The 14,078-nt window shown below is 42.5% G+C and overlaps 1 protein-coding gene across 1 annotated transcript; it reads left to right on the top strand.

The window, feature by feature from the left end:
- Nucleotides 1-8,747: 8,747 nt before the first annotated feature.
- On the top strand, nucleotides 8,748-13,006 carry TLR5 (toll like receptor 5). Its single transcript, XM_066316256.1, has one exon. The coding sequence runs from the start codon at nucleotides 8,888-8,890 to the stop codon at nucleotides 11,471-11,473; it is 2,586 nt and encodes an 861-aa protein (XP_066172353.1). The 5' UTR covers nucleotides 8,748-8,887; the 3' UTR covers nucleotides 11,474-13,006.
- Nucleotides 13,007-14,078: the final 1,072 nt, after the last annotated feature.

Below are 14,078 nucleotides of genomic sequence, written 5' to 3'. Positions count from 1 at the left end.
CAGATTAAGTGCAGATCAGAGAGTCAGCTCTTCTGGAGGTAAGAGACAGAGAAGTGATGGCTCTTTCCACCTGAAAAAAAGACCAGAAGAAACAGTTCAAGCACCAAGCAGCTGGCAAACACAAATGTCCATGTTTCTTAGACTGAGATGAGTCAGTGTGCTCATCTCTAGATTAAAATGCAGCAAAGTCCATAAAAGCTGTCTCCTGTGCTCTGGCTGCACCCCTCACTCTGGTTTTCCCTGGCCCATGGAATAGTTTGGGTTGCAAGGGACTGTAAAGATCATCCAGTTCCAACCCTCTGCCATGGGCAGGGACACCTTCCAGAAGACCAAGTTGCTCCAAGCCCCGTCCAACCTGACCATGAACACTTCCAGAGATAGGACACCCACAAGTTCTCTGGGAAACTTGTTCCAGTGCCTCAGCACGCTCACACTGAAGAATTTCTTCCCACCATCTAATCCAAATCTAATCTAAATTCTGTCAGTTTAAAGCCATTCACCCTTGTCCTGTCACTACATCCCTTTGTAACAAGTCCTTCTCCTGCCCTCTTGTGGGCACCCCTTAGGTACTGGAAGGTGCTGTAAGGTCTCCCTGGAGCCTCCTCTTCTCCAGGCTGAACATCTCCAGCTGTCTCACCCCATCATCACAGGAGCGATGCTCCAGCCCTCTAAGAATCTTTGTGACCGTCCTCGGACCTGCTCCAACACTTCACTTCTTTTATGGGGGCCCTAGAATTCGGTGTCCGGCAGCCTTGGAAAGCCAGGGAGAATTTCGATTCTGCTGGGGAATTTACCCTCCAGCGCTTCTTCACTTTTCCCCCCCGTTTCGTATCCACATAATCACCACTTCCCCCGAACTCCTCACGCCAGCTCTCCGGCTGTGCCCGGGGCTGAGTCCCGCCTTGCGCGGCTCGGCTGCACAGCCCTTCCCCGTCTCCCCGGGGCGGTGCTTGCCGTGCCCCGGCCATTCCCGGCGGGTGGAGGACGCTGTCCCGCTCCAGCCCCGGTCTGTATGTGGGAACAAGGCGGGGAGCGGGGAACAAGGCAGGGAACAAAGCGGCGTTTCCCGGGGCCGGGCGGCGGGCGGGAGCGCTGCGCAGCCGGGCCCCTCACGGCCCACGGCTACGGGGTACTCCGGTGTTCACCCTCTCTGCACACCCTGCTCTGACCGGCCCCTGTCCTCTGTCCCTTGAAGCCGCCAAGAAATGAGCTTCTCCACCCCAGGAGAATGTTTTGGCAGCAGGGTTGAGCTTCGCGGTTCTCAAAGCGCTGTGTAACTTAGCGCTCATTCACTTTTCCCCCCTCATGGATTGCTTTTATGGGAAAAGAAAATAGGTCCGTGGGGTACGAAGTCCCTAAGAAGGCACAAAGGCGTTGGAGGTGGGACTTGGTAAGACAGAGCCGCATCTGCACCTGGCCTTTGAAGAATCCAGCTTGTGGAATTCCAGCAGTTCCACCCTGGACTTCAGTGCTTGAGAACTCGACCACGAAGTGTTTTGCTTTTGCAGACACCCAGCAGTGCCCGAGTCTGGCAGGGCTGACCGGGCAGCACCTAATCTGGCTGCATGGCATAGGTATTGTCAGGTAGGCAGGCTGCCAGCTCAGACCTCGCATGGAGCACAGCAGGGCTGTAAAATGGAGCAGGGAAGGGTTGCTGTATTTCTTTAATTCCATGACGTACAGCCGGGAGCATTCACACAGGTCATGGGAGAGTTCAGGCCATCGGATCTCTGCCCGAGGGTGAATGACACATATGTGTTCCTCTTAAGTGGCAACAGGCTAATTTTGGCCGCCTGCGGCTTCCTTGTGAAGCTGCGTCATTATGCAAGAACTTTCAGAAGCTGAAAAAGGTGGTGAAAGACAGAAGCTAGAGGGCAAGAAGGACCTTCCCAGTGTTCTCTAAGGATGGTTTCTGGGTTGAACACGCACATAATCAGATTAAGGAAGCAGCCCAGAGGAGATCTTCTCCCTTCCCTCCCTTGGCCCCATACAAAACATCCCCCAAACCCTCATTAGCCTGAAACATGTATTTGGTTTAGAGAATCTTGAGCATTATTCACTCAGTTGGAAGAGCTGTAATGGAAGAGGAGAGTGCCTTCTGTCCAAAATAACCAATGCTTCCGCAGTTATTTGGTATGAGTGTGAAAAAATGACTTGGTGTTGCATTGTGAAGAAGACAGAGCTGACTGTAGCTGTTTTACTTGACAGGTTAATGTGCTAAATAAACACATAGCTGGCTTTCTCTCTGGAAGGAGCTGGGTAGGGAGAGAATTTAAAATATAACCTGCATGGGGATTTCTATTCTGGCAACCCCTTGGTGTCTGACTGCAGGTCAGATTCAGAAATCAGGTGCATGTTCTAGATGCACTGCATGGAGTGTGTCGTTCAGTCCCCTGCTTCCACTCTAAATGCCTTCCATGCAGCTCAGCCTGTGTGACAGCTGTTCTTCCTGGCTGGGTTGGGACTACCTTGTGTAAGGATAATCAGTAGATAAGCAGTTGATCTGGAGTATAAATGCAGGTGAGCCCTAGGATGCTCCTGCCATGCTGGGAGTCGATGGAACAGCTCCCTCACCAAGAGCCTCCCACAGGAACGGTTTCAGGAAGGCTGCTCTCCACTTTTCTACTTTCTTCACTTGGTAGGTCTTCATTGCGGGTTTGACAGTACAGAGTTTTGTCAGCCATACTAGTGAGTGAAATTTTCACATTTTTCTCCTCCACCACCAAGAGCAAACTCAAATTCATTCAGATCTAAAGCCTATTTCACATAAATTCAAACATCTCGATTCCAGGAAAGTCTGGAGCAGGTTTCTAATTTCACCTAAAAGCTGAGCAGATTTTATCTCTCTTTGTAATATTTTTATAGTCCTTTTGTCACTGTACATTTGTTACCATTTTTAAAATGCACGGGCCAAAAAAAAAAAAAATACTTGCAAAAACTAACATCTCTTATAATTTGTTCCATTTGGCTACGCATATTCAAGAATCTGTTTCCGCATTTTTTAATAGTTCTTTAATAAATACTGTGCCAAGATTCGGTCCCAGAAGTGCAGGGGTGGTAACCATGCCATTCCCCCTCTGGCTGGTCACTGTTACTCATCTTTGCTGACTTCTGGCTTCCAAACCATTACCACTGTTTTATGCCTGACAACTGTTTCATAGGCATGACAGCACTGATGAGGTTTATAAAAAGGTGAGACCTTTAAAAAGAATTGTACAGAGCTCTGCTTGTGACCCTAGGAGTTACATTTTGAATGTTGCTTCTTCACTTGGTCAAGAATTCACTGCTTCCTGAAGAATTTCTGTATCGTGTGAAAGCTGGCTTCCTGTAACTTAAAAACTTGACTGTCATTCCTAAGACTCCTTGCCTATTATCACTTTGATCTTTTCCAGGTGAGAGCTTAAAGTCTGGCTGCTTCTAATTATCCTGCAGGCACAAAAAAAAAGAACATTGTGTCCTTGGGCTAAATCCAGTTTCTGAAAAAACACAGTCCAAAGTTACAGCAAAGAGGGAAGGGAAGCTAACAGGAAGGAAACTTATTGTCCTCCGAAGTAGCTTCTAATGTAGACCAGGCAGTTCTCACATGACAGCTTGCAAAGAGTAAGGAAAACATGGCCTCAAGATGTAGGAATACCTGAGTGGTGACTGTGACTGCCCACAGGTGGTTTGTGCAGCTGTGAACCAGTGTCACTGCTGGAAAACGACAGCAGCAAAAATTTTGGAAAAACAAACAACAAACAAAAAAAAACCCCACCAAATGACAAACCTCCATATGAATCTTCACTGGAGTCCTATTTCCTTAGGGCCTGGAAGATTGGTTGCTGGTCCTCTTCTGAGGCCCTTTCTGCCTTCATGGTGCCCTGTGACACACAGGGCAGAGCTGGGCTGCCCAGGGCTGGCTCATGGAGCAGTGCCCACTCCTGGGGGCCCTGCTGGAACAAACAACCCAGCTGGCCCTGCTCAGCAGAGACACACTCAAACAGTGCTACAGGCTAAAAAAAAGCTGAGCTAGGGCCAAAAGTTGAGTCTGGGGCTAGGGCACTCTCTCTCTGCCTGCCCAATTTACTCCTGTCCTCCACAGAATAGACCAGAGTATGTTTTAGTCTTTATTTTTCTACCCTTCTGGGGACTGCTCTCTTGTAAAGAACTGTTCCACTATAATTAGTGGAATCACATCTGTCTCTGTGTGTTTGCATCTCATCATATGATCTGATGGGATATCAAAACAAACAAATAAATACAAACAGGAAGTAGATCATTACACCCAAACCAGCACTGGCTTTTATGGTCCTTCTGCTCTGGCAGGTCATTAAATGCCTTATTGCCTTATGCTTTTCTCCATCGATGATAGGAACTGTCACAGTGCTCAATTACCTTGTAAGATGCTTCCTGATTTGAAGAGGAAGTATGCTGCATTTGCTTTAAGCATCCTGGCAACTTAAGGGAGAGGCCAAGGAGGTGGGATGGGGCACATTCATTAATCATCAGATGAATGAAATTGTTTCTTTTTTAGATCTTAATTGGCTAAAGGGGCCCCATGACAAAAAGTGTGTTTACACTGCACAACTTTTATGAGCACAAATGCATATATTATGATGGCCTAAAGCCCAGGCAAAAGCTTGGGGCTTTATTTTTGTTCCAGTAAGTAGATTTGATCTAATCAGATAACAGCAGCAATACAAATTTTCACAATAGCAGTTGGCCTTTATCTGACCAGTCTAGGAACAAAGTCTTACTGTTTTGCAATATATCTTTCATGATCTTTTTTATGGCCTAAATAAATATTACAAACGCCTTGTCAGCAGGCTTTCTGTTAGATTAAAAGGAAAGCTATGCTCTTTGAAGGTCTTTGGGTTTTTTTTTTTCTGAGAAATTTTACCAAGCACCAAGTATGAATGGTTCTTTACAGTCAGTGAATATCACTAGCCTCTGGGAAAGATAATCCTAATTTTTGCCACGAGTGAGAAAAACATGAATGATACTAGGGCATCATCAGACAAAGATATTTGTTCTGCCCTTTCTCCAAGAAGTAGGAATGATTCTCATTTCCCTACGGAATTGTGAGCTGGGAATATAAAGAGAATGCTGCACAAGGGAGAATCTTTTGGATGGCTGGAAGGTGCCCAAGGTCTCAAGAAGGCGATTGAGACACATTTGTCTGTTCAGGTGAAATTTCATGGGGTTTAAGCAGCAATTGCACAGCAGCTTTTCCAGTGCATTTTTGTTGGGGGTGTTGAAAGGGGAGCAGCAAGTGCTTTCTAAATTTCCATGAGAGAGTTGCTACTCTGGCATGAGTAACAGAAAGAGACAGTCTGAGGACTCCTTTTCAGCTTTCTTCCAGGTCCTGCTGGACTGGACTGACAGTAGTCAGTCTCTCTCGGTGTCCTCAGGCAAACACAGCAATGCAGAGATAGACAGGCACTGCTACAACATCCACTCTCAGGTACTGCCAGTTGCCATCCTCTTTTGCTGTGGTTTGAAACCAGATTAGCAAAATCAGGTTTTAAAACAGTGAGTACAATAGGGAAGGTCAGTTCCAGATGACTCAAAGCCCATTTTCCCCCTTCCCTTTGCTACTTACCCATTCCGACATCAGTGCAGTAGAAGGAAACAAAATCTCACGTGCTGGGCTCTGGTTCTCTGAACTTCAGTGCTCCAGTTTTCAATAATGAAAATTTTCAATAATTGACAGGACAAGAGGATGTAGACTCAAGCTCCACCAGGGAGGTTCAGGTTGGACATCAGGAAGAATTTTTTCACTGAAAGGGTGTTTAAACGTTGGAAGAGGCAACCCAGGGAGGCAGGGGAGTCACCATCCCTGGAAGTGTTCAAGAAACAGCTGGACTTGGCAATCAGTGCTGCAATTTAGTTGGCATGGTAGTGTTTGGTCAAAGGTTGGACTCAGTGATCTCCATTGTCTTTTCCAGCCCTAAAGATTCTGTGACTCTGTGTTCCTATGAATTAAGCATTTACACATCCTTTCATCTCCATTGAATGTCATTTGTAATTGCATTGAATGTAATTACAATGAATGTAATTGAATGGGGTGATCCTCATTCTGTGGGAAGAATATTCTTCCCAAAAGGTTGTACATGCTAATGTACGGTGGTGAAGAGTTGCATAAACTGCTACATGATGGGATTCTGATAAATTACAAATCTTTGCTGCCTTCGTGAGAGCAGTAAGAGGCATTTCTTACTGCCAGGACCCCTCTGCTGCTCATGGATTCAGGGGAGAAGGTAATAACTTAGGCAGAAAGGGAGCAAAGGGTTTACAAGTGAAATCTTGCTTATTACTGGACCAGAGCAAAGTTGGAGTTTAACAACTTCTAAGAGATTGTTAGATGGTCTTTTAGCTTACAAGAATGTAGAAAAGTAGGTCAATGTAAAAGAAAAGATCCCTAAGAATATTTTCCCATTTTTTTATATTCTCATAATAAAGATAAAACTACATTTTAAAATTTTAAAACAACCTTTTCTAATTCTTGCACTCTAAACATTCTGAGCTTTTTCTAGATGTCTATTGTACACATATCTGTTAAATATTTCAAAGTATTTTCTCTTTGTCACTGCTTTTGATGATGTTGTGATTTTGCCCAAACTTTAAAAGCAGCCATCTCATCTGGGATGGAAAGGTAAAAGTCTGAAAGATAAATGTAATTTAAAGCTATTTATGCTAAGCACCTTATATCAAAGTGTCAAGAAGAAGCAATATAACAGTTATCAAATATTAAAAGCGTAACTTGGTGTTTTGTTTCCATGGTTCAAGCAAAGAGAAAAGTAAAAAAGTAAACAACATCTTGAATGACTTGCTGTATGTTTAGCTGTGTCTTTTTTAATAACCTACAATATTTTGTAGTCGCAACAAACATTAAATAGTTTACTGCTTTTAAAGCCCCCTTTAAAAGTGCATGTTAGGTCAAAAAAGAAGTTAGTAAATACAATTATTTTTTAGTACCTGGAATTATTCCCCATAGAAGAAGCTAAAATTTTTTCATGGTTTTCTTAAAGTACAGTACACAGACAACCCCTTTAGGGCTAATAAATTGCTCTGTTCTTTACTATGCTCAATAAAATAGTTTTGATACTCACTGCCTGCAATTTGATTTCCTTTGCGGCACATCCTAAATTCCTTAGTGAGACAAAACATGAATGGAGTTTGAATGCCAGGACTACAGAAATCAACTCTGGTCATATATCCCTAATGTCTTCTACTTTCGAGGATCAGAGCTTGTCTCAAGCACATGAGATTGTCTTAAAAATTACAAGATGGCTATTTTAAGTGGTGAGCTATGTGGGTTTCCCACTTAGTGTTTGAGCCTCTAGGGTGAAAATTAACAGGGTCACTCCAGCAGTCCAAGCTGCTACAAGTTAAGGTTTTAATACAATCAGATGACTTGGAGAACATCACCAAAAATGTTTGATACAGTGGGTTCATGTCAGTTATGAGACTGGATTGTACTGTAGTATCTTTGTACTTTCTATGGGGCAGATAGTCTCTAAAAATTGGCTGGATCTTTCCTTTGGTATTTGCAGTGGGAATGTCATAGTGGCTTCTATTGACATACTTTCTGATTTCCCAGGAATTCCATTGCATGGCAGCAATAAGAATAATTTAAATTCAATTTTATTTAATAGTGCAATATTCTGCATAGAGGTTTGTATTTGTCTTTTAGAGAGGGAAGCATGCTCAAATCAGACCAGAAATTGTTTAAAGCCCCACTTTTTCCTCTCTGAAGCAGATTTACTTTGCAGACATTAGATGGCCACTGGGGGTTTGGTTCTACAAGAATTCACACTTACCAATCTTTAAGCAGATTGTGCGTGAGGACACAAAAAATCATCTATTGGGTTGTCATTTCATTTCAATAAATGCTTGGCTAAAAGCAGAAGCAGATGGTTTCAATCTTAGTTAGAAGATTGGGAGGTTTTTTAAACTGCACTACACAAACAACCACTTTAGGGCTAGTAATTTGCTCTGGTCTTTACCATGCTCAATAAAAAAGACCTTCCTTGCTCTGAAGAGGTTTATGTCTCAGATAAAAAGGGCAACAGACAGACAGATGGCAAAATGCAAGAAAAATACAGAGTGGGAATAAATGGATTCATCAGCAAGCTGCGTAAATTGTGCTATGCACCTTCTTGTAAAATTTAGGAATTTACAATTTGGGAAATGTAGTTCTTCATATAACATGAAATCTTGCAGCACAGTTTCAGCCTACTGCTTTTTTTCAGTTGCTCCATCACTGTTAGTCTTGTTTCTGCCTATACTTTCAAAACTATTTTGCAGCCATTTCCAGACCAACTTCACGTTGTCATGTTAATCTGAAGCTTGAGAAGCCCCAAAAGAAGTTCCCCTTCTTGAAAATTCATGGCTGTTAGGCACTTCTATGTGACAACAATTTGAATTTCAAACAGGTGACAGTCCTGACAAGGACAGCACTCAAGGAAAGAGTGGCATTTGCCTGTTGAGATGACTGGGTGGCTGCACTTTACTCAGACAATCCAAACTGGTTTAGCCTTTTTGAAAAAAACTAGTTAAGGAGTTAAGCTAATGCACCAACATTACCAGTTCGATGGTGCAGTTTTAATAGCTAGGCTAAGATTTTTACTCCTACCTGGTGGGGTTTTAAGGAACATAAAGGAGAGTTACTTTTTAGGTCATAAGAGGTCCTCACATCATTTTGGGATGCATGTTCTAACCAAACAGCCTGTCAGGTGATGCCTGTTAGACTTCAGAGAAAGGATAAATCCCAAATCACAAGTTATTTTTAACATGACATTAGCCCTCTATTCTACAGCTGTTAAAAATGTGGTCTGAAACTCACTGCAAAGACAGCCAACTGCAGAACTAATTCTCAGTATTGTCACTTTTTTCACATAGGTTCATGATGTCGTGTCATCAGCTCCTACTTGTCTTTGGCCTGTCACTGGCTGCTGCGGTGTGTGCATCTAGAAGCTGCTACTCAGAAGCCCAAGTCTCCATATACTTTTTCTGCAACCTCACAGATGTTCCACCTGTGCCAAAGGATACAGTGAAGCTTTTCCTGACTTACAACTATATCAGACAAGTGACTGTGACTTCGTTTCCACTGCTGGAACACTTGTTGTTGTTGGAAATTGGAACCCAGTTGGTCGGTCCTGTTGCCATAGGAAAAGGAGCATTCAGGAACCTGCCAAACCTTCGGGTCTTAGACTTGGGAAACAATAAGATTCTTCAACTGGATCTTGATGCTTTTGTGGGCTTGCCAATCCTGACTGTCCTCCGTCTGTTTCACAACTCCCTTAACGACTCCATCCTGGAAGAACCTTACTTTCAAGATTTGAGGTCATTAGAAGAATTAGATCTTTCAGGAAATAAAATCACAGAACTTCGTCCTCATCCCTTATTTTATAATCTAACAGCCTTGAAAAGTGTGAACCTGGAATCCAACTGGATATCCAACTTCTGTCAAATCAATCTTACCAGCTTCCAAGGAAAACACTTTCTATTTTTCAATCTTCGTTTTAATCATTTGTACAAGACAGAAGAGGTGGCCTGGGCCACATGCTCCAATCCTTTCAAAAATATTACATTTAGCTCACTAGACCTTAGTAACAATGGCTGGAGCACAGAGAAATTCCAGTATTTCTGTACAGCTATTAAAGGGACTCAAATCAAATCTTTAATATTTAGCTTTCATATAATGGGTTCAGGATTTGGCTTTGATAACTTAAAAAATCCAGATTATTCTACTTTTGCGGGACTAGGAAGAAGTAATCTTAAAATTTTCGATATTTCACAGGGTTTCATATTCTCTCTCAATTCTTTTATCTTTCAAAGTCTTGTCAATCTGGAATCACTGAACCTTTTCAAAAACAAGATAAATCAAATCCAAAGGAAAGCATTTTTTGGCTTGGGGAACCTAAAAACTCTCAATCTCTCAGGTAACCTTTTGGGTGAGTTGTATGATTATACTTTTGAGGGTCTACATAGTGTAACGTATATTGATTTACAGCATAATCATATTGGGGCGATTGTTGACAAATCATTCAGACAGTTGGCAAATCTGGAAACAATTGATCTCCGAGACAATGCCATTAAAAGACTCCCTTCCTTTCCACATCTGACCTCTGCCTTTTTAGGTGACAATAAGCTAATGTCTATACCTGACAGAGCAATAACTGCAACATACCTCGAATTACAAAGAAATTGGTTGGCAGACTTAGGTGACTTGTATATTCTTTTCCAAATTCCAGATCTGCAGTACATCTTCTTAAAACAGAACCGGCTCTCTTACTGTGTGAAACGTGCTAATGTTGTAAAAAACAATCAGTTAGTATATATGGATCTAGGTGAAAATATGTTACAGCTGGTGTGGGAGAGAGATTTATGTTTGGATGTGTTTAGGGCATTGCCCAAACTTCAGGTTCTACATCTGAATAACAACTACCTTAGTGCTCTTCCACAAGAGATTTTTAGAGGTCTAACATCTCTTAAAAGGCTTAACCTGGCTTCCAACCTGTTGTCTTATCTTTCTCCTGGGCTTTTCCCACAAAGCCTAACAAACCTAAACTTATCTGGAAACCAGCTGCTTTCCCCTGAGCCTGAAGTCTTTATGACTTTGAGTATTCTGGATATAACACATAATAGTTATATCTGTGATTGTTCTTTAAAGAGCCTGCTGGTGTGGCTGAATGAAACCAATGTGACCCTGGCTGGCTCCCCATCTGACAGGTACTGTGTGTTCCCCCCTGCCTTTGAAGGGGTGCCCCTGTCACACCTGACATACGATGGCTGTGATGAAGATGAACTCCAGGAGACACTCAGATTCTCACTGTTCATCATCCTCTCTGTCATTATTCTTGTGCTCCTGGTGGCAGTCATCATTTTTACTCGCTGCCGGGGGATTTGTTTCGTCTGGTATAAAACCATCACAAAAAGACTGATAGACAACCAACCACAAGTAGCAGATAAAAGTGAATACAAATATGATGCATATCTGTGCTACAGCAAAAATGACTTTGAATGGGTCCAGAATTCTTTGCTAAAGCACTTGGATTCACAGTATTTTGATAAAAACAGATTTACCTTGTGTTTTGAGGAAAGAGATTTCTTGCCTGGAGAAGAACATATCAACAATATTCGTGATGCCATTTGGAACAGCAGGAAAACCATTTGCATTGTGACCAGGCAGTTTCTCAAAGATGGGTGGTGTGTGGAAGCCTTTAATTTCGCCCAGAGCAGGTACTTTTGTGACCTGAAGGATGTCCTCATTATGGTAGTGGTTGGGTCACTTTCTCAGTATCAACTGAAGAAACACAAACCAATTCGAAACTTCTTACAGAGGAGTCAGTGTTTGCGGTGGCCTGAAGATTATCAAGATGTAGATTGGTTTTTAGATAACCTTTCTTGCCAGATTCTGAAGGAAAAAAAAGTGCAAAAGCAAACCAGTGGTATAGAGCTGCAGCATATAGCAACTGTCTCACACTGACTGTGTGAGTTCCTGGCAAATATCCCATTTCCAACTGTTCCATGGCAGGAATAAACAGAAGTTGGCTTCATCTTTCCTTGAAAGGACATGCAGAATGATAACTGTTTCAGTATAAATCCTTCAGAACACAGGGACAAAGGAACCAACAGATTTATGGAAGTGCAATGGTTTTGGGGACTACAACATGCAGTTTCAGAAGAATTGAATGAATCACCGATGCTTCACATTTTGGATGCCTCTTCAGGCACTTTACTCCTGATTTTTGGAGTACTGCTTAATGGTCTGTTTCAGCTAGAGAAGGATGCTCATGGTTGTTTTTTCAAAGAGAGCCCATGGTACTGTCCAGGAGTGACCAAAAGTGCTCTAATTCTGTGCTTGCTGCACTGGTAACTTTTCATGCTCTGTTTCAGAATACAGTCATTGTTTCACACCGTTATGCTTTGTATTGGTGTAACACAGATGTAATTTGTTTATTTTCTTCTCAATTTACCTCAGCTCAGCTGGAACATACAAACTTTGGACTCCATTCATGCCCTTCCCCTCCACCAACTTCTCTGCTTGGTGCTCAAACTACAATTGTTGGTCTACCACATTTGCTACTTGTTCAGCTTTGGTGCTTTCTCACTTGACCTGCCTCCTGCCCTGCAGAGAGGAACCAGTATTCCCTTTGGATCTGAAGCAAGCCTGAGCTTGGAAAGGAAACAAGAATGTACCTCAGCAGCTGTGCAGGCTGTACCCTGGTGACAGGGCTTTTGCATTCTGGGAGTGGGAAATATATTTGTACTTTGTAATTGTACTGTGTAATTTGAGTTGTCCTCAGCATGCCCTGTGTGCTGATCAATTCTAAGGTGTTTTCTTGCTTCAATTGAAATGTTTTCTAGAGACGTTAATGCCTGGCTCTCTCTTCTCTAATTATTTTACTGCTGTCTGCTCAGGTATATGTCTTCAAAGGGTTGTTTAGGGTCATTTTAATAAAAGTCTGACTCGGTGTTCACTGTTACAGAACCTGCACCTATTATTTTGATCATGATATACTCCTTGAGTGTACTGTTCACTCTGTGCATTTATTAAAAAAAAGCTTACCAAAATAATTTCAGTGTGGTCTAAGTGAGATTTTTTGCATTAGTAAGGAAGCAGGAATGGGAGGTTTTATAAGTTGTCTGCCTCGACCTTAGCTGCAAACAACTAACATCATCTTAACTGTTTTGACAGAGATGAAGGAGTATAATCCACTTTGTGTGAATGCAGTCGTTGGAATATAGATGTGCCTGTGGCTGATCTAATTTACTCTCAGCACAATATACATGATTTCTAGTGATAAAATTACTGTGGCAATATACTTCTTCCTTCTCAATAAGTGTAGTCGTTCAGGAAGGCGGAAAGGGCTAAATCTTGGAATATTTTCCAGGCAGCATGGGACAGGGGTTGCAGATGGGAGAAGGGGTTGACTGTGCTGGTGGAGCCCTGGGTGTCGCTGTTGGCTCAGGTAACAGCCCGGCTTTCCTCAGCCCCTCCTGTCTCCTGCACTGCAGCTGCTGGCGAGAGGGGAAAATCCTGCTGCAAGGAGAGGGCTGGGAAAGCACCAGCAGCCCTGTGGCTTCCCAGAGCCCCCCAGGAGCCGCCAGAAAAGCCACCGCGGGCATTTCAGCTCTCTGCACTTCTTACATTTCTCTGAAAATGTCCGATTCTTTCTCCTTTTGTCCCGTCAACCAGTGCAGATATTTATAGGCATCCTTTAAATGCAGAGGCTATACCAGGGAGTATTGCAAATAGAACCCGCTGGCAGATAGCCAAAGCAGGAATGAATCTGTACAGTGAAGATCATCTACAGGTCCAGATGCTCAGTCTATGGATCTGTGCATGGTGTAAGAGTTGGGGATTTAAAAGCACCCTGAAAGAAATATAAAGAAATATAAAGAAATTATATTTGAATGAGTATCACAAAATATTTTTGGTAAAGTGTTCATTTAGAGCCCTCTCCACTTAGGACCTTAATGCATATTTACAAAATACTCCTGTCACTTCATGTCCTTAACGTATATTTACAAAACTTTCTCCTGCTAACCTGTGTGTGCAGGAATGACAAGTAGATGCAGGAGATGGTTTAAAACAAGGCTTTTCCATTTCATCTGAAAAGCTTCTGTCTATTTCATGCTTATGCTGCTGGTAGGAGGTGGCTACGTAAGCTTTGCATTTACTTCAGACTTTGGAAAGGTCTGACTTTTTACATGGAGGTTTTAATAAAATCCCTGGATGAAATTTCTTTGTCTGCCTCTGTCCTTAAAAACCGATTTCAGAGCTTAAAGAGATCACACCTGTGCTGGAAGCAGATGGGAAAACTTCTTCTGCAGAGGCAGCTTAGAAATACAGAATTAGTCCAGCCTCCATCTTGAAAATTCTATTGCAAGGGGTCCACAAAAAGTAGTAAAAGGATTTTTGGAGAATGTGATACTGAACCACTCCTGGCTGTGAAGTGGTTTGCAGGCAAATGAATAACTGCAGTGTCAAGTCTTAAAGACATCCAAAATAACTTTATTTTTTACTCTTTGTAAAGAGTAAAAAACTTCAAGCCTGAGAGTCTCAGAACACATACAGTTGGTACAGC

This window comes from Sylvia atricapilla, chromosome 3 (genome assembly GCF_009819655.1).
Source record: "Sylvia atricapilla isolate bSylAtr1 chromosome 3, bSylAtr1.pri, whole genome shotgun sequence".
Taxonomy (NCBI): Eukaryota; Metazoa; Chordata; class Aves; order Passeriformes; family Sylviidae; genus Sylvia; species Sylvia atricapilla.
This window is presented reverse-complemented; position numbering and strand designations above follow the sequence as displayed.

Bases quoted from the DNA above. Each gene is read 5' to 3' on its own strand.
- TLR5 (XM_066316256.1), top strand. From the start codon at position 8,888: ATGATGTCGTGTCATCAGCTCCTACTTGTCTTTGGCCTGTCACTGGCT.